At 44.9% G+C, this 20,037-nt stretch overlaps 1 protein-coding gene across 2 annotated transcripts in view; it reads right to left on the reverse strand.

Annotated features, from left to right (window-relative positions):
* Positions 1–209: 209 nt before the first annotated feature.
* Positions 210–20,037, reverse strand: part of LOC115467811 (sodium-dependent proline transporter-like) — a 110,154-nt gene continuing 90,326 nt past the window's right edge. Inside the window, exons 11-15 of one of the 2 annotated variants that reach the window (XM_030199297.1) lie at positions 18,381–18,515; positions 14,096–14,195; positions 11,740–11,858; positions 3,649–3,822; positions 210–664 (exon numbers count right to left, since the gene is read on the reverse strand). In XM_030199297.1, coding sequence (XP_030055157.1) covers positions 506–664; positions 3,649–3,822; positions 11,740–11,858; positions 14,096–14,195; positions 18,381–18,515 — 687 coding nt within the window. In that variant the 3' untranslated portion in view covers positions 210–505. The remainder of the gene's footprint in view (positions 665–3,648; positions 3,823–11,739; positions 11,859–14,095; positions 14,196–18,380; positions 18,516–20,037) is intronic. The other variant, XM_030199298.1, reaches the window with a different exon arrangement.

Raw genomic sequence — 20,037 nt, forward strand, 5'->3', positions numbered from 1 at the left:
CCAGGCCAAGGGAAAAAGAGACCTGACACGTTAATACTTTACATGTAATTTGATTTAAAAAAACATATAAGCACTCTGAAAAAAAGACAAAATTATAGAGTACACAAGATCTATCCAGCATTACTCTAACTGTGGTGCTGCAGAGAGAGAGAGTGAGAGGCCCCACAACCCTGCTCCCTCTCCCCCCCCCCCCCCCATAAAAACCCCACCGTCTGTAGTTCTGAGACAAGTAAAAGTCTTGGCAGCAATCGAAGGCTCGCACTTTGCTTTGGCATCACAACCTGTTTCACACTTTGTGAGAGATTCCCCCATGCTGAGAGCAGGGGGCTGCTGAAACATGCTGGTGTCAGGCAATGTTCAGGAAGATGCTGACATTGTTTGGCCCAAATAGGGAGAACTGACTGTCCCAGTGCTGAAAAGAGCTGAGCTCTGCCTTGCTGTCAATTTCTCCAAGAGGTATTTCACTGCGAGGTGTGCAAAGTTTACTCTCATATGGCTGAATCCGTCACACAGTGCTACTGTCACTGCTCAGCCATTCCTGGCCAATGAAATCCTGCTCAGTCAGGTTTACTGTGTAGGGTACATCGATGACCTCGCTGGATATGTCGCGCTGTCCGTTTGCTGTGCGCCAGGAGTTCAAAGGTCGGATGGATTTTTTGAAGCGCTGATGAGAGAAGAGGAGACAGTTGGGTTACAGTAAGGTCATAGGTAATCTCTGCTCAACCTCATCCAGAATCTCTATTAGCTCTGACTTGCTGTGCTCACATCACTCCATGGGCTCAGCTCCTATAAAGGACAATTTTAAAAAAGGCATTTCCACAAGTAGAACAGTGTTTTATGTACAGAAAGACTTATGACATTGTTCTCTGGACATTCTATCCTATCCTATTCATAGCTGATATTCCGCGGTACCTCCAAACAGATTCAGTGCGGATCACAAGATAAGAAGCATCACAGTCAGATGGAATTACAAACTTTATATCATAACTTGAGTCACACCAGTGGCGTAGCCACGTGGGGCCATGGGCCCCAGATGACCCTCTTGACCCGCCGTTGTCTACCTTTGCTGGCGGGGGACCCCAACCCCCGCCAGCCGAGGTCCTCCTCTTCCTGCGCAAGGCTTCGTTCTGTTTCTGTGACTCTGAGTCTGTGAGTACAATGTGCAGGACGTCAAACAGTCAGAACGAAGCCTTGCGCGGGAAAAGGAGGACCTCAACCGGCGGGGGTTAGGAGTCCCCCGCCAGCAAAGGTAGGCGACGGCGGCAGCAGGGGAAGATTGGCGGCGGGAGGGGGGGTCAAAGTTGGTGGTGGTGGTGGTGGTGGTGGCGGCGGGGGGGGGGGGGGGTCGGCAGCACCGGAGGGAGGGGCCAAAATGTGCCCCCTCACCTTGGGCTCTGGACCCCCCTCCCGCTGAAGTCTGGCTATGCCCCTGAGTCACACCATATTTATCTCCAAAAATAATAAGGTTTTCAACTGCTTTCTGAATTGTAAATAAGATTTGACAGGTCTAATCTGATGTTGTATACTATTCCAAATTTTCACTCCCAAATATTGAAAGGAGCTAAATAAAATAACTTGGAAACATCAGAGACTTTGCGTTAATAAACTGAGATGTGCATCTTGTAGATAACAAAGTTAAGAAAGACAGGCTACATTCTCTCCTGCCAAATTTTTAAAAATCATACATGCTATTTTAAATGTAATACGGGGATATACCGGTAGCCAATGCAATCTTTCCAAAAGGGGGTTACTCTATCAAATCTACCAGCTTTCAAAATCAGTCTCGCAGCTGCAAACTCCCCAAGAGTTTTAATGTCAAACCACCATATAAAGAATTACAATAACCTAGGATATGTTAGGAGGACCGATTGTGCTATGGCTCGAAAACATTCTTTCCTCAGTTTAGACTGTATTGCTCACAACTAACGTAATCTTTACCAATGCTGCAATTTGATCATTAAAAGACAAATCTGAGTCTAATATAACTCCTAACATTTTAAGATTTATTAATAGAAATCAAACAAAATAAAACATGGAAAAGAAAATAAGAAAAAAAAGGTATCATCTTATTTTCTTTACTAAGATTTATTAGAAATCTGTAATTCTTCACATGTACTAAGTGTAAAGAATTTATGAGGTAATAAATCATAATCCCCAAACCAAGCAACACTTGACTTTTGTTTAACTTCAAAAAATTAGCACCGGCCCAGGAATCGATCAAATTAAGGTTCTTGCAGATAAATATGTGAATATGCAGTCCATACGAACATGCTTAACGGAACTGAGCAGAGATCCAGGGGTTAACTTTAATGCACATATTTCATAAAATATGCACGTGTGCATAAATGAACCTAGAAAATCTGTACATGCCAAAAAGAGCAACTGTAATTAAGGTACAAATTCCCCAAGGCAATTTTCAAAGTGGAAGTGCTGACATGGTTTCATTTTCCAAAGCCCACACAAGGAAAAGTATTCAGGTACTATCTACCAATATAGGCAGCCATAAAATTACCCTCAAGGGCACCCAGGCAGAGAAGGCACATAAAGGCAATATATTAGGGGACCATTTTGTTTTTGGAAAAATTGGCCTTTTTCTCTGATTTTTGAGGTGGTTTCTTTTTTTTCATTTTAATTTAAACATTTTAAACTTGCATTACAATTTTTTAATGCATGGGAAATGGACAGTGTGCATGTTAATTCATAGCAGAGAAAGGCAGACAGCCCGTGTAGTGCGCCCAAGTTCCCTTCCTACTGCGACACTGCAGACCCTACTAGATCACCAGCTTCCCCTCTGCTGTGCTTGCCCCATGCTCTCTCGTTTTAACCCCCACCATCCACCATCCTTCCTATGATGTTGAAATAGTTCACATCATGGATCCTTGTTTGAAGCTTAAACCGGCAGGCAAGGATTTTGGCAAAGGCAACTTAGGTAACCACCGAGGGCACCTGATTTTGAAGGTACAAATAACTAGGCTGGAGTGCAGCTCGGTTCCACTTACTATATGATCATGCTTTGTGAACTCTGAAGGAGAAACCTCTCCTCCCCACCTATGTCCAGCATCTCTCCCCTTCTGTACTTCCACCCCCTCCCCTGTGGTGTCCAGCATCTCTCCTCTATCCTCCCCGCCCCCAACTCATGGTGTCCACCATATCTCCCCTCCTGTGCCCCATTGTTCACCAGTTTCCATTCCCCACCATTCCCTAACCAAAGTGTTCAGCTTCACAGCCCCCCATGAACAAGGTGTTCAACACTTTTCCTCCCTTCCCTACTCTCTCCAGGGTGGTGCTGACATATCTGTAGAAAATATCGCAGCCAGTGCAGGGCCTTGAATCCATTTATGCTCAAGGCCAGCTGGGTCCCACCCTCTCTGAATTTCCTGTTTTGAAGCAAGTGGAAGCCTGCAGGCTTTGAGCATATGTGGATGTTCAAGGCCTTGCTCCAGCTGCAGTCTTTTATAGGCACCACGACTGCTGTATCAGTGCTGCCATAGGCGGGTGCCTTGTCTTCTTAGTGGTCGAGCCAGCTTGCCTGTGTGTGTGCCTACCTGAGCCCCAGATCTCTCTGAATAGTGATAAAAGAAGTTTTCTTTGTAGGTCTACATTCTCCCTGCCCCATTTCATAAAGCAAGTGTTTAAATCGTTACTCACATCTGTCAGAGTTCCAGACTCCCGGAAGATGGCCACAGCTGCCCAAAGAGGTATCTGGATGCAGCACAACACTCCCATGCAAACACCCAAGGCTTTGCCCCAGCGAGGGTATTCATAGGAGCCATAGCGCAGAGCTGTGTTGTACATCTCCAGAAAAATGTAGAAGAGGATGAACTATACAGAGAAGCAATGAGAGAGACAGATTTAAACAGGTTACACGTACTCTACGTCAACACTCGCCCCACCCAACTCTCAGGTTTCTAACTTCCTGCAGTTTTACAAGATCTATGTGGAATCCTAATGGTTAAGCTGGGGACTGCTGACCCCTCCAAAGTCTAGGATACCTGTTATAGGTCCCAATTTATCAAGACTTACTAAATTGTTTGCTTTTATGTCTTGTGTTTTATGCTTATGTACTTATATTTATAATCCACTATTCCTTATGATATATCATGATATATAAGTCCATTTTTAAATGCACATGAAGGCGTTTATTGCTTGTCAATACCTTCCTTAGAACTCAATCTCTTCTCCATCTTGACAAATTGTATACACCGAATGCACTGCAAGAAAACCCTCACTCACTAGCCTTCAACCTCACTAATTAAGGTAATACTCTTCAATGTTTGGGAAAGACTAATCTTAGCATCTCTGTGCTTTGGTCCAGCATCTTCCTTCCCTCCCCTTTTACTTTTTGTTTCTGCGTGTTGTAAGGCAATTATGGAGTAGGGCCTATCCCTGACCCCACCCCCTGCCCTGCCCCCTTTAGCCTCCCCAAACAGCTGGGCCACCTACCGCCTATGTTTAAACTTGTCAAAGGTCATTGGCAGTGGCAGGCACTCAGGCTGCCTCCAGCTGGCCTGAAGGGCCTTTCTCTGCCACGTCCCACCTGCCAGAAACAGGAAGTTGTGTCGGAGGGGTGGATGCAACAGACGGAAGGTCCTGAAGGCTGGCTGGAGGCAGCCTGTCTAAAGTGCTGCTGTTGCCAGCAACCTACAGCAAGTTTAAAGAAAGGCAGAGAGGAAATGATGCTGGGTCCTGTGGGGAAAGGATGAAGAAGGAATGATATGGGATCTACGGGGGGAGGGGGAAGGAAAGAGAGAGAGAGAGAGAAATACCAGATTGCAAGGGCAAAAAAAGGGCAGTTTGGTGTGTGAGCTGGAAAAGGGGTCAAATGCTTAGGACTTGGCATGTCTGGATCGAGTCTGTGTATTTTATATGACACTAGTAAAAAAGGCCCGTTTCTCAAAGAAATGAAACGGGCGCTAGCAAGGTTTTCCTCGGAGTGTGTATGTTTGAGAGAGTGTGTGTGACAGTGACTGTGTGAGAGAGAGAGAGTGAACGTGTGAGTGTGTGTGTGTGACAGAGAGAGAGAGTGAGACTGGGTGCGACTGTGTCTGTGAGAGAGAGAGAGTGTGTGTGTGAGAATGAGTGTGTGCCAGGGTTCCCCCTCCCTCCGTGCCAGGGTCGTCCCCTTCCCTCCCTCTGAGTTCCAGGGTCGTCCCCTCCCTCCCTCTGAGTTCCAGGGTCATCCCCTCCCTCCCTCCGTGTTCCAGGGTCGTCCCCTCCCTCCCTCCCTCTTCACTCTCACTTTTCCACCCTCGACGTCATCACGTTTTGACGAGAGGGTGGGGCAGAGAGAGATGTGACAGACTTACGAATGTTACGAACCCTTCACTGAAGCCACGGAGTCAGCTTCAGAACGTTGGAGGTGCGTTTTATTATAGTAGATTAGTACTTACGCTACGAGTGCAGGTGCTGTGTATCTCAAAAGGGTTAGGGGAAGACATCTTAAGGTTGAAATTAAGTAGGTAAAATATTGTTGGCTTTTTGGTTTAATTGATAATGAATGTGATAATGCTGCAGCCATAATTATAAAAACCACCTGTCTTTGGACTATCGGGCATAGTGTTGTGATGTTGTGTTCCATCATATACAACTCCCTCTATGTGGTTGGCTTTGTGGCAAATTGTCAGCTGACTTGTTCTACGACACCAGTCTTTAGTCATGAAGGAGTATAACCAGCACGGAGTGGCTGGTGCAGCTCTGTCCATCTTGTTGGGTAGACTGGCTCAACAGTGTAGGTCTTTATCTGCCACCATTTACTATATTACTGTATTAATTGTAAGGCACACTCCCTGGCGGCTTACATATGAACTTCCAAATGAAATTTTTAGCCCAGTATCCATGCAGGCATTAACCCTTTTCAGCTCCATGTTAACAATTAGTGCCCATCAATGGTGTAAGTTCCTATTGAGAGATTTGGCCCCCAGCAATAGGAAATGATGTGCTTATGTGTTTCTGCAGCTGTCAGGGCTGCAAGAATTGGGTTAACTGAAGAAAAAGGTCAGGAGGTGGAACAGTAACTTTATTAAAGGGGGTACTTGGGGCTACCGAGTACCGGCACCTTTTCCGTTGTCTACTAAAATTGACCCATGGTCCCTGAGTTTTAATGAAAGAGCTCGGGCTCTACACACCAATTCTGCCTTGTCATAGATTCTGTGACTGTTGCAGGGGGCCTGGCTATTGTGGGGAGGGTCCCTCAGTCTTCACCCCCACCCCTGAAGGGTGGCCCAGCATTTCAGTACCAGCATCTTTTTCGCTACAAAAAACGCATTGAAGATAAGTACAGTGTTTGCTGTGCTGTGTTTGTCCCAACGTCGTGGGGGTCGCGGGGCCCCTTCTTCACTGTTCTCTCCCTCTTCCCCCACACTGCAGGACTATGTGTGCCCACTAGCGCAATAAACCTGCATTAAGCATGTAATGTGGTTTGGTAAATGGGCCCTTCTGGGCCTACAGAAAAAAAATCAGGCCCACTATGTCTTATTGGCTAGAAGGGGGCAGGAGCAGTGCATTGTGGGGCAATATGTGAATGTAGTATGGGATGATGCTGAAGAGCATTAAAGCTTTTTTCTACCAGCATTCGTTCATCTCGTCAGGGGCAAAGATCGAAGCACAGCAGATGACTGTGTGGGAGCTTCTCACAGCCCCTCATTGTTCCAAGAGTCCATGCACAGATGCTCTAGAGTCCCAAGGATGAGCGAGGCCCCCCCTCCCTCAAAGACTGCAAGGACCACCCAGCACCTATGTCAGATCAGTGCTGAGAGGGACACGCAAAACTATGAAGCAGGTGATAGGCTTAGAATTGTTCTGCCCTCATAGTAGTGACTGCATGTTTTGTGTTTGTTCTTTATATTATAGCTCTAACTCTCACTGCTTAGGATTTTCTTGCAGTGGAATTAGTAAAGGTACAGGGAAGGGTGACAAAAATAATAAAGGGGATGGGACGACTTCCCTGTGAGGAAAGGCTGAAGCGGCTAGGGCTCTTCAGTTTGGAGAAAAGGCGGCTGAGGGGAGATATGATAGAGGTCTATAAAACAATGAGTGGAGTGGAAAGGGTAGACATGAATCGTTTGTTTACTCTTTCCAAAAATACTAGGACTAGGGGGCAGGCAATGAAGCTACCAAATAATAAATTTAAATCATAGTGGAGAAAATATTTCTTCTCGTAACGTGTAATTAAACTCTGGAATTCAATGCCAGAGAATGTGGTAAAAGCAGTTAGCTTAGAGGGGTTTAAAAAAGGTTTGGATAGCTTCCTAAAAGAAAAGTCCATAGACCATTATTAACTTGACTTGGGGAAAATCCACTGCTACTTCTGGGATAAGCAGCATAAAATGTATTGAACTTTTTCAGGATCTTGCCAGGTATTTGTGACCTGGATTGGCCACTGTTGGAAACAGGATGCTGGGCTTGATGGACCTTTGGTCTGTCCCAGTGTGGCAATACTGTATATGTTTGTAATGTAATGCAACATGGAACCTACTCTTAATGGTCATTCCTTTGCATGTGATCTCTTCCTTCCTCTCAGCCATGCTTGAGTCTTTTATCTCCGCACTCTCGTGTCCTTGCAATCTAAGCTCAGATAGGTCAACTCCGGGCAGGTACCTATGGCTCTGTCTGTCCAATTAAGGGCTGCCCTTAGTGACCTTCACCATGACCTGGCCTCAGGCTCTGACTCTGTTGATCCCCTCTCCTTGCCCTTTGGCCTTGTGCGTGCTTCTTCTGGCTCTGCTTCCTCAACAGCATGGTGCTCTCGCACTCTCTCTCTCCTTAACCTCCTAAAGATAAACCCTCTTTTCACCTTATTTGCACAAACTGAGCATCCTACTTCTCAAGCACTTCAATATCTCCAACTCTGCAATAAATGACTTTTCCTTCAGAACTTCACTTTTGTCTCCCTGTAACAGTGATTACCAGTTCAATGGCTCTTGTCCTGAGGCATAAGACTTCTGACTTTAACCACACACTGTAATTATATTGTCTATATTACCCTGCAAATAAACAGTTGAAAATTCAGAAAACAAATTATTCTTCTTGTGGATGCTGATTCAATCATTGGCATCTAGTCTTAAGGATTTATAAATTTTTCAAGCTAATTAGAGGTTCTAGCGTACAGAAACATTTTCCCTTCGGGTGCTATTATTGCTGGGTACCTCTTCTGGTGGAATCAGATGCGTCACTCAGGAATCATCAGCACAGAAATGGGACAGAAACTGACTGGAGGAGACAAGACATGCAGGGGAGGGGTGACAGTTCTAGAGGAAGTGTATGGTAGTTCTCACAGGGTATCTGAGGATCTGAAGGAGACGAAACAGTGTGACAAGGCGGTGGCCGTAGCTAGAAGTTTGCTAGGCTGTATAAAGAGAAGTGTGACCAGCAGAAGAAAAGAAGTTTTAATGCCCCTGTATAAGTCGTTGGTGAGGCCCCACCAGTTTTGGAGGCCGTATCTTGCTAAGGATGTAAAAAGAATTGAAGCGGTGCAAAGAAAAGCTACGAGGATGGTATGGGATTTGCGTTACAAGACGTATGAGGAGAGACTTGTGGACTTGAACATGTATACCCTGGAGGAAAGGAGAAACAGGGGTGATATGATACAGATGTTTAAATATTTGAAAGGTATTAATCTGCAAACAAACCTTTTCCGGAAATGGGAAGGCAGTAGAACTAGAGGACATGAAAGAGATTGAAGGGGGGCAGACTCAAGAAAAATGTCAGGAAGTATTTTTTCATGGAGAGAGTGGTGGATGCTAGGAATGCTCTCCCACGGGAGGTGGTGGAGAGGAAAATGGAATTCAAACATGCATGGGATAAACATAAAGGAATCCTGTTCCAAGGGAATGGATCCTCAGAAGCTTAGCCGAGATTGGGTGGCAGAGCCGGTGGTGGGAGGGGGGGCTGGTTGGGAGGCGAGGATAGTGCTGGGCAGACTTATACGGTCTGGGCCCTGAAAATGACAGATACAAATCAAGGTAAGGTATACACAGAAAGTAGCATATATGATTTATCTTGTTGGGCAGACTGGATGGACTGTGCAGATCTTTTTTTGCTGTCATCTACTATGTTACTATGTTATGTATGTAATGGGTACCACTTCTGCCAAGCAGATTACTACTACTACTACTACTTAACATTTCTAGAGTGCTACTAGGGTTACGCAGCGCTGTACAAATTAACAATTAAGGACGGTCCCTGCTCGGAAGAGCTTACAATCTAAAGGACGAAATGTCAAGTTGGGGTAGATAAGTTTTCCTGAGAAGAGGTGTAGTGGTTAGGTGCCGAAGGCGACATTGAAGAGGTGGGCTTTGAGCATTGATTTGAAGATGGGTAGGGAGGGGGCACGGCGTATGGGCTCAGGGAGTTTGTTCCAGGCGTGGGGTGAGGCGAGACAGAAGGGGCGGAGCCTGGAGTTGGAGGTGGTGGAGAAGAGTACTGAAAGGAGGGATTTGTCTTGAGAGCGGAGGTTACGGGTAGGGACGTAAGGGGAGATGAGGGTAGAGAGGTACGGAGGGGCCGCAGATCGAGAGCATTTGTAGGTGAGTAAGAGAAGCTTGAACTGTATGCGGTATCTGATTGGGAGCCAGTGAAGTGACTTGAGGAGAGTGGTGATATGAGTATATCGGTTAAGGCGGAAGATAAGACGTGCGGCAGAGTTCTGGATGGACTGAAGGGGAGATAGATGGCTACGTGGGAGGCCGGTCAGGAGTAGGTTGCAGTAGTCAAGGCGAGAGGTAATGAGAGAGTGGATGAGAGTTCGGGTGGTGTGCTCGGAGAGGAAGGGGCGAATTTTGCTAATGTTATAGAGGAAGAAGCGACAGATCTTGGCTATCTGCTGGATGTGCGCAGAAAAGGAGAGGGAGGAGTCGAAGATGACACCGAGGTTGCGGGCAGATGAGACGGGGACGATGAGGGTGTTATCAACTGAGATAGAGAGTGAAGGGAGAGGGGAAGTGGGTTTGGGTGGGAAAACAATAAGTTCAGTCTTAGACATATTCAGTTTCAGGTGGCGGTTGGACATCCAGGCAGCAATGTCGGATAAACAGGCCGAGACTTTGGCCTGGGTATCCGCAGTGATTTGTGGTGTGGAGAGATAAAGCTGGGTGTCGTCAGCATAAAGATGATAGTGGAAACCATGAGAAGAAATCAGGGAGCCTAGGGAAGAGGTGTAGATTGAGAAAAGAAGGGGCCCAAGGACAGATCCCTGAGGAACTCCAACAGAGAGCGGGATAGGGGAGGAGGAGGCACCATGAGAGTGTACTCTGAAGGTACGATGGGAGAGATAAGAGGAGAACCAGGAGAGGACAGAGCCCTGGAACCCAAGGGAGAACAGTGTGTCAAGAAGTAGGTTGTGATTGACAGTGTCAAAGGCGGCGGAGAGGTCAAGGAGGATGAGGATGGAGTAGTGACCATTGGATTTGGCGAGGAATAGGTCATTGCAGACTTTAGATAGTGCTGTTTCTGTTGAGTGTAGGGGGCGAAAGCCGGATTGAAGCGGATCAAGGATGGCATGAGAGGAGAGAAAATCAATACAGCGGCTGTGAACGGCGCGTTCAAGTATCTTGGAGAGGAAGGGTAGGAGGGAAATGGGGCGGTAGTTGGAGGGACAGGTAGGGTCAAGTGATGGTTTTTTGAGGAGTGGAGTGACCACAGCATGCTTGAAGGTGTCCGGGACAGATGCAGTGGAGAGAGAGAGGTTAAGGATATGACAGATGGTGGGGGTGATGGTAGGAGTGATGGTGTTGAGTAGGTTAGTGGGGATGGGGTCAGAGGAACAAGTGGTGGCTTTCGAGGAGGAGAGGAGATGGGTGATTTCCTCTTCGGTGATAGCAGGAAAGGAGGAGAAGGAGGCCTGGGTAGGTTGGATGAGAGAGTGAGATATAGGCTGAAGAGGGGGAGAGGGAGTAGTGGTGAATTCGAGATTCCCCCAAATAGTAGGGCATCGGGGAATGTCAATATTCTTGTAGGGGGCTGTAGAGCCAAGCTGGTCAGTAACTAGCTTCCCCAACTGTCTAGAATCATGCCCAGTCCCTCCTACAATCATCAACTGAGCTTGTGGGGTGGTAGACTTAGGAGTAATATCAGAAAATTCTTTTTCACAGAGAGGGTGGTCGATGCCTGGAATGCCCTTCCGAGGGAGGTGGTAGACACAAAAACAGTGACGGAATACAAAAAAGGTGTGGGATGAACACAGAAGAACTCTATTTAGAAAATAGATGGTAGAAAACAAATATAAATAATTTAAAAAAAACCCAAAACATTAAATGGCTGCAGGGGGTGGATTTGCAAGTGACACTTGGAAGGTGACTCTGGCAGTGAAGAACTAAGGCCGGTGCCAGGCAGATTTTGTAGGTCTGTGGCCGTAAATGGCAATCTGGTTTAGGACTGGCTGGAAAGGACTTCAATGACATCTTCAATAACTGGAACCGAGGATAGTGCTGGGCAGATTTTTATGGGCTGGGCTTTGATGGCAACTCCAGAAGGTGGAACATAAGGATAGAGCCAGGCAGACTTCTACGGTCTATGTTCAAGAAACGCCAAAGAAAGACCATATATCATGTTCACTGTTGATTTAATCATGAATTGATAATGAGTGTGACTGTTGGGCAGACTGGATGGACTGTTCAGGTCTTTATCTGCCGTCACTTACTATGTTACCATGTGTCTGATGAACATGTGGCTGAGGTCTCTGTAAAATCCCAGCATGCCCCTTCACATGCTCTTCTTGAGGTGATGTTTGGGATTATGACTCACCAGCAGGAGAAGTGGAGTGAAGAATACCCAGCAGGCCTTAAAGTAGATGAGAAGTTGGGCACACCACGGCGGACAGCGGCAGACCATATCCACAATGTCCTGACAGAACTGATTCACACCTTGGATGAAGAAAATAGGAGTTTTAGCAATAAACAGTACAAAAAGTGTCCCTTCCATTCACGCTTACAAATCGCCCCTCATCTAGCCCTTCCTCTCATTGTGCAGTATCATATCAAGTCATCCCTCACACAGTCCATCCCTCCCATTCTTTAGAATCATGCCCAGGCCCTCCTACAGTCCATTACTACAACCAATCGCCCCCTCCCCCATTGTCTAGAATCACTTTGTTCCTCCCATAGTCCATCCCTCCCACTGTCAAATTGTTTATCGTTTATCTATTTACTATACCGTCACTTCTTGCATAGATGGTTTACATCTTTAAAAATACAAATAACGTACAATAATATTCTAACTTATAAAAGAAATCCATTTTATGATAGGACAGCACTAACAAAAACTGCCATACCAAAGAGGACAAAACAATTAATTGTATCAATCATACACATCACATCAGTCAATACTATTTCCTTTGGTAATATATATTCCCTGTTGAATAGTTATATTTTCCTTCCTTCCCGAGCGGTTCTGTAGATAGGCAGCGCTAAATTTCAACAGCTTTTTAAAATAAATAAGTTTTGAAGGCCTTATGAAAAAGCGTAAATGATTCTTCCATCCAGTACCACAAACAGACATCCTTCCTACAATCCAGAATCTGACCTTCACATTGTCTAGTAACATAGCTAGCCATCTCTTCTTCCACTCTCTGATACCACAGGCAGCTATTTTTTTTTTTTTTTACATTTGTACCCTGTGCTTTCCCACTCATGGCAGGCTCAATGCGGCTTATATGGGGCAATGGAGGGTTAAGTGACTTGCCCAGAGTCACAAGGAGCTGCCTGTGCCTGAAGTGGGAATCGAACTCAGTTCCTCAGTTCCCCAGGACCAAAGTCCACCACCCTAACCACTAGGCCACTCCTCCACTGTTGCTACTATTTGAGATTCTACATGGAATGTTGCTATTCCACTGGCAACATTCCATGTAGAAGTCGGCCCTTGCAGATCACCAATGTGGCCGCGCAGGCTTCTGCAGGACGTCAGACTCACAGAAACAGAAGCCTGCGCAGCCAGTAGAATAGCAACATTCCATGTAGAATCTCCAATAGTAGCAACATTCCATGTAGAAGTTGGCCCTTGCAGATCACCAATGTGGCCGCGCAGGCTTCTGCTTCTGTGAGTCTGACGTCCTGCACGTACGTGCAGGACGTCAGACTCACAGAAACAGAAGCCTGCGCAGCCTTCTACATGGAATGTTGCTAGTGGAATAGCAACATTCCATGTAGAATCTCCAATAGTATCTATTTTATTTTTGTTACATTTGTACCCTGCGCTTTCCCACTCATGGCAGGCTCAATGCGGCTTACATGGGGCAATGGAGGGTTAAGTGACTTGCCCAGAGTCACAAGGAGCTGCCTGTGCCTGAAGTGGGAATCCAACTCAGTTCCTCAGGACCAAAGTCCACCACCCTAACCACTAGGCCACTCCTCCACTGTTGCTACTATTTGAGATTCTACATGGAATGTTGCTATTCCACTAGCAACATTCCATGTAGAAGTTGGCCCTTGCAGATCACCAATGTGGCCGAGCAGGCTTCTGCTTCTGTGAGTCTGACGTCCTGCACGTATGTGCAGGACGTCAGACTCACAGAAACAGAAGCCTGCTCAGCCATCTACATGGAATGTTGCTAGTGGAATAGCAACATTCCATCTAGAATCTCCAATAGTAGCAACATTCCATGTAGAATCTCCAATAGTATCTATTTTATTTTTGTTACATTTGTACCCTGTGCTTTCCCACTCATGACAGGCTCAATGCGGCTTACATGGGGCAATGGAGGGTTAAGTGACTTGCCCAGAGTCACAAGGAGCTGCCTGTGCCTGAAGTGGGAATCGAACTCAGTTCCTCAGTTTCCCAGGACCAAAGTCCACCACCCTAACCACTAGGCCACTCCTCCAAACAACCAGTACTATTACCAGCTGTCCCTCCTATTGACTAGAATCATGTCCAATCATCCCTCCCACTGTTGAGTATTACAACAAGCCATTCCTTCCATTATCTAAAAATCACATCCAGTCCCTCTCACAGTTCAGTACTAGAACAAGCCAATCCTCCCATCAGCCTCCTTTCAGCTTTTATCAGACTTTCATTTCACCAACTTAGGGCCATTCCCTCCTGCCCAACTCCATCACACGGCTTGGGTGTGTCTGTAAGAGCGTGTCAATCTCCGCATGGCACTTACCATAAAAGAAAGCTACGCCAAGACACATGAAGAGGGTGATAATAATCAGGCCAAAGCTGGTGCTGTAGGAGTCAATCAGGGTAAACCAGTAAATGCCTCCCTGGCAATTGCAGAAAGAAAAAAGTAGTGAGAAATACTTTACACAGTTTCACAGTACACTGGGGCCAGTCAAAGTCATGGGGGGGGGGGGGGGGGGGGACACACAAAAGAGCTATGGAACAATTGGAACCAGACAGGAAACTCCAGGAAGTCAGTTGCCAGGGGCCTCAGAGTACAATCAGCCAAAGACTCCAAGAACAATCGCAGCCTTCTGGGACCTACATAGACAATGATGGTGTAGCAGGACCCACCATGTGCCATTCTATTTGCTAACAGGAGTCTCTTCAGGGTCTGTCCTCTGGAGAAGGGTGGTCTCTTCTGGGACAAAATCCCAATAGCAGCCATTCCTCAAGATTTTCAGGGAAGTAAAAAAATGGAGGGCTATTGTCTTCCTCCTCTAGAAGGTGTCCAATAAAGAGGAAAATGTAGTGTCTCCCCTGGAGCCCATCAGGACCTTGGTCTTCTATCCAAGAGGCTAAGAAGAAGGGAAAGGCCAGGAGTGGGACCTCTTCTCATCAGAAAAGAGAAGCAAAGGAGTTCATATCTGAAAACCCACTGGACCCCAAGATGCCTTAAGGAGGAGAAAGGAAGGATCAATGGGGAGAGAAATAGCTGCAACCAGCTCCACCGCTGGTTCAGAGAAGGGATTAGAACCCAGAAGCAGTGTGAGTACATGCTGGAAGCCTATTGATAGGAGGTAGGACCTAAGCCCTGGCTGTATCCTGCCTGCTAGTGCAGAGAGGCTGAGTATGAGGAGCATGTGGAGTATGAGGATCCTCAGGAGCTTAGCCTAGAATGGGTGGCAGAGCTGGTGGTTGGGAGGCGGGGCTAGTGTGGGCAGACATATACGGTCTGTGCTGGGGCTGGTGGTTGGGAGGCGGGACTAGTGCTGGGCAGACTTATACGGTCTGTGCCGGGGCTGGTGGTTGGGCGGCCGGGATAGTGCTGGGCAGACTTATACGGTCTGTGCCAGAGCCGGTGGTGGGTGGCAGGGATAGTCCTATGCCCTAGAGGTCACTAGACTCAAGAGTGTGTTTATTTATAATCTGCTTTAGTTAAAGTGAAATATAAAGTTAAACATGTATAAGTTAAAACCACAACGTAAAAGCAAAATAAATATACACTTATCACAACATTTCTGCTTTAATACTTTCCACAATATTCTTCATACACTTCCCTCTGGATTCTAGAAAACCCATCATATCAAAGTCTGCACCAGCCTTACAATAGTTTTCTGTACTAGGCTTTCCCATCTAACAGCAATGGTTACATGCCAAAACATTTCATAAACAAGTAACACTTCAGCATCCTTTTAAAGGCCACCGTATCAGATGTCAATCTTAAATTAGAAGAAAGACAATTCCATTTGATTGGGCCAGTCACAGAGAAAGTATAAGAGCCAAAGTGAGCATTGAGATGGGAGGGGGCATTCCTTGCCTCAGCCCCCCCTCTGAATTAACTGCATTATGAGGAAACGAGGCAAGGAATGCCCCCTCCCATCTCAATGCTCACTTTGGCTCTTATATCTTAAGGATGCTTGTCAGATAATAATCTGTATCCTTTAACACTTCCTGGATCAACAACAAGATTTTAGTTTCAATCTTTTTTTTATTAAACATTCTGTCAAAACAGAACAAAGCGGCATTATATAAACAGGAATCAAACAAAATAAAACATGGAAAAGAAAATAAGATGATACCTTTTTTATTGGACATAACTTAATACATTTCTTGATTAGCTTTCGAAGGTTGCCCTTCTTCGTCAGATCGGAAAAATTAAGTTATGTCCAATAAAAAAGGTATCATCTTATTTTCTTTTCCATGTTTTATTTTGTTTGATTTCTATTGATAACCTTAAGAGTGGACTAACAAGGCTACCACACTCCTCTACTATAAACAGGAAGAAATCTCATAGTCTGACTTTTGTGGTAACCTATGAATCTTGTGTCCCAGTGTCATTCTAATAGAACATGGGGGAAAATAAACAACTCTGTGACATCTCATCAGAAATAATGAAACAAACTTTGATGAATCAAATAAAGAATTGACTACAAACTGTGTCTATTGATTTATAGATGGCTAAACTCCCTTCCCTTCACCCTTACCCTTTTCGAACCAAAACCTCAACAAGAATAAAAGGAAAAAAGGAAAACCAGTTCAGCTACCTTTCTAAAATATATAATATGCTGCTTTAGCAGTCAAAGAAAAAGTCCCAGGGAAAAATGATGCCTAATTAAAACACAAAATCGGCTTCCCTGCCCTCAAAACCTTCCAGAAAACATATAGCTTTTCTACGAAATAAAAAAAATAAAAACCAATAACAAAAAAAAAATCACAAGATCTAGGCAGATAATCACAAACATTCTAGATTCAACCAGCAACCAATATAACTGTCTTAACAGTGGCAATTCAGACTCAAAACAACATTCACTGCAAATCCAGCAGGCTGCTTTCATAGCTGAAACATTAGTTCCAAAATACAAATAACAATAAATCACAGCTCAAAAATCAACCAGTGGAATCTATGGCTTCACCTTGCTGAGCAAACACATCGTTTGTATCTGTGGAATAAAAGAGTCTGGACTCCATTAAGACACCTAAACTCTTCATCTGCCCAAATTAAACTAGGGGTTCTCAACCCTGGCCTTGGGACACATTTAGCCAGTAAGGTTTTCAGGATACCCACAATGACTATGCATGAGATAAATTTGCATGCTCCACCTCCAATGTATGTAAATCTGCCCCCATGCATATTCATTGTGTATATTATGAACACCTGACTAGCTGGGTGTGTCCCAAGACTGGGTTGAGACCTCCTGCTCTAAACTATTGGGCAAGACCTGGATGGAAGCTCGAAAGACAACCATTAATTCTGGCTTAGGAATGTTTAAAGGCAGTCCATTATCCTTCAGCCATTGAGAGACAGACAAAAAAAAAACCCAAAACAAAACAAAAAATAAGCCTCACACACAGGTCTCATTTGCTCCATTGCCTTAAATGAAAAAAAGATTGGATGTCATCTACATAAATCTTATAAGGAGAACCCAATTCTCTTAACGTCAAACATAAAGGAGTCAAATAAATGTTGAACAATACCACAGACAACAAAAAGTCCAGAATTGATCCTGCCACTAAAAGCTTTTCCCATATTCTAACTTCTTGTCTTCTGCCCCTCAAATATGATCTAAGCCAATCCAATCCAGATATACCAAAACTCTGATGCCAATTCATTAATATAAGATGATTTACCGTGTCAAAGGCTGCTGATAAGTCCAAGAGGACCATAAAGTACTTAAGAACATAAACGTTGCCATACTGGCACAGATTGAAGGTCCATCAAGCCCAGTATCCTATTTCCAACAGTAGTCAATCTGGGTCACTAGTACCTGCTAAGATCCCAGAACAATAAAACAGATTTTATGCTGTTTATCCTAGAAATAAGCAGTGAATTTTCCCGAGTTCATCTTAGTGGCGTGGAGGAGTAGCCTAGTGGTTAGTGTAGAGGGCCTCAATTCCGGCGACCTGGGTTCGAGTCCTACTGCAGCTCCTTGTGACGTTGGGCAGGTCAATTAACCCTCCATTGCTCCAGGTAGAAAAACTTAGGGGTCCTTTTACAAAGTAGCTGTAAGCGCAATACGGGCTTACCACACGCTAATCTGGAGATACCACCGCCATCAGAGACCCTTTATTCCCATTCTGTGTGCTTAGGGACAGGATTTTGGAGGATATTTTGATTTATTTTACAGCCACAGACACCAAAAATAACATGCCTACCCCTGGAGTCGCCCTCAGCCCCAACACATCAGAGACCAGTTCAGTCCCAACAGATTGAGGTGAAGAAGAAACATTTGCCCCCTCATTCTGTAACTTGGTGCCCCAGCACTCCTTCAGAGATCAAAGAAAGATTTACCCAGAGATATCCAACACTCCTAAGAAATCAGAGAGATCCCCCTCCCCCTCCGGCACCTCAGAAATCTTAATTGAAAGAAGCATACTGGTATCTCTGACAGGAGAAAAGTTAAAAATACTTCCAGAATCTCCTGTTCATCACTTTTGGGTAACCTCCAGCAACATCAGAGATCAAAAGGAAAGTCTCTCAGTGAAGAACAGTACCATACTCAGCAATCCTTACCTCTGTGATGAACAGCACATACCCATGTGAAGATGGATGAGATCTGAATCCTTACCTCTGTGATGAGAAGCAGTCCCAGTAGGTAGAAGCCAAAGCAGAGAGCTGCTAGGAAGAGGGTCTTCCGCTTCCAGTCCCTCAGCGAGGGGATTTCATCTATCACAGCTGTGGTGATTCCTTCCATGTTACCGAACTAGAACAGATCAAGAGAAAGCACTGAGGAAGGTGGAAGCAGTCTCAATTCCCGGTATGGAGGTGAATGAGTGAAAATGTTTGCACATCTCACCTCTGCCAATATCTGTTCTATTATTTCTCGATCCCCTGTGAATCATATGCTGAAATTTCTCTTCCTCAGACTCAGCACCAACCAGAAATTGGGTGACAAGTGAAGTTTCAGCCGAGAGTCACTTTGGGAGTAATTTTATAACTTGGTGCCTCCATTTAGGTATCCCAAGGTCACATGGTGAGAGTCTATTCTATAACAGCATCTGGGCTTCCAGATTCCATTATAGAATACTGGCATATATCAGATATTGATTTTTCATCTGCTCAGACTCAACCTCATGATCTCCTCATAGCTCCATCAACCACACATAGTTTGCCTCTCTCCAAAACCTCCTTCCAATCGTCTCTTCTCATTCTCAATCACTATCTATTTCTCTCTCCTTCCTTTCCTTCACCCTTTCTCATCTTTGATTTTATGTCTCCATTTCCCCCACTCTTCCTTTTCTTACCTTATCCCTTTTTTCCCTTCCACTTCTTAATGTTTATGTTTATTTAAAACCAAAGCCAAATCGAGGTGACATACAAAGTTAAAAATAGAGAGAACAGGAAATTGAGCTCCAATAAATAAAGGAAAAGGCACAATCAGATAAGGTGATAGATTGTGTTCTCATACTATGGCCAGAGTCAACATGCAACCAACACTCTCAGCAATGCTACTATCACCCTGACCAGCACCCCAGTATCCCCAAAGGCCAGATGAAAAAATGGGTCTTCAAGCTAGACCTAAGTTGTTTGTATGATATCTCTAATCTCACTGAAAGGGGTAGATTGTTCCATAGACTAGGTGCCAAAAAGAAACGAGCACTGTGTCTAGTTGATTTCCAGCTGGCCCTATTAGAACCTGGGAGAACCAACATATGATCACTGATTGAGCGTAATAAAACATGGTGGATTATATGGAACTGTTAGATTAGCAAGGTAGTCTGATGTTCCATCATGAACAGCTTTGATCGCTAATGTATGAATTTTAAATTTAATTCAGAATTCTACTGGAAGCCAATGAAGCTTTAAGAGTAAGGGAGTAACATGGTCCCTACGCTTTGCCCTATATAGAAATCTGGCAGCTATATTTGGTAAGGACTGTAACCTTTTCAAATTAGTTTTGGTAATGCCAGCGTAGATTGCATTACAGTAATCCAGTAGTGAACTTGTGTGTGCATGGTAGAGTGTCTGCAGTGCCTTCACATTTAGATACTGCTGACGAAAAGCAAAGGAACCTGATTTGAGAACTGTAGAAATAGGCTGTGTAAGAGTCAGGTGTGTGTCTATGGTTACCCTCAGATAACAGAATGAATCGACTGGGGGAAATTGTCTACCAAAAGAGTTGGAATCCTAGTAGAGGGAGGGGAATGATCAGTAATCCAACAGACCATAGTTGTAGCTTCATTAAGAACTAAGCGGTTACTCTTCAGCCAAGAGGTAATAGTATC

Source organism: Microcaecilia unicolor, chromosome 4, assembly GCF_901765095.1.
Source record: "Microcaecilia unicolor chromosome 4, aMicUni1.1, whole genome shotgun sequence".
Lineage (NCBI taxonomy): Eukaryota > Metazoa > Chordata > Amphibia > Gymnophiona > Siphonopidae > Microcaecilia > Microcaecilia unicolor.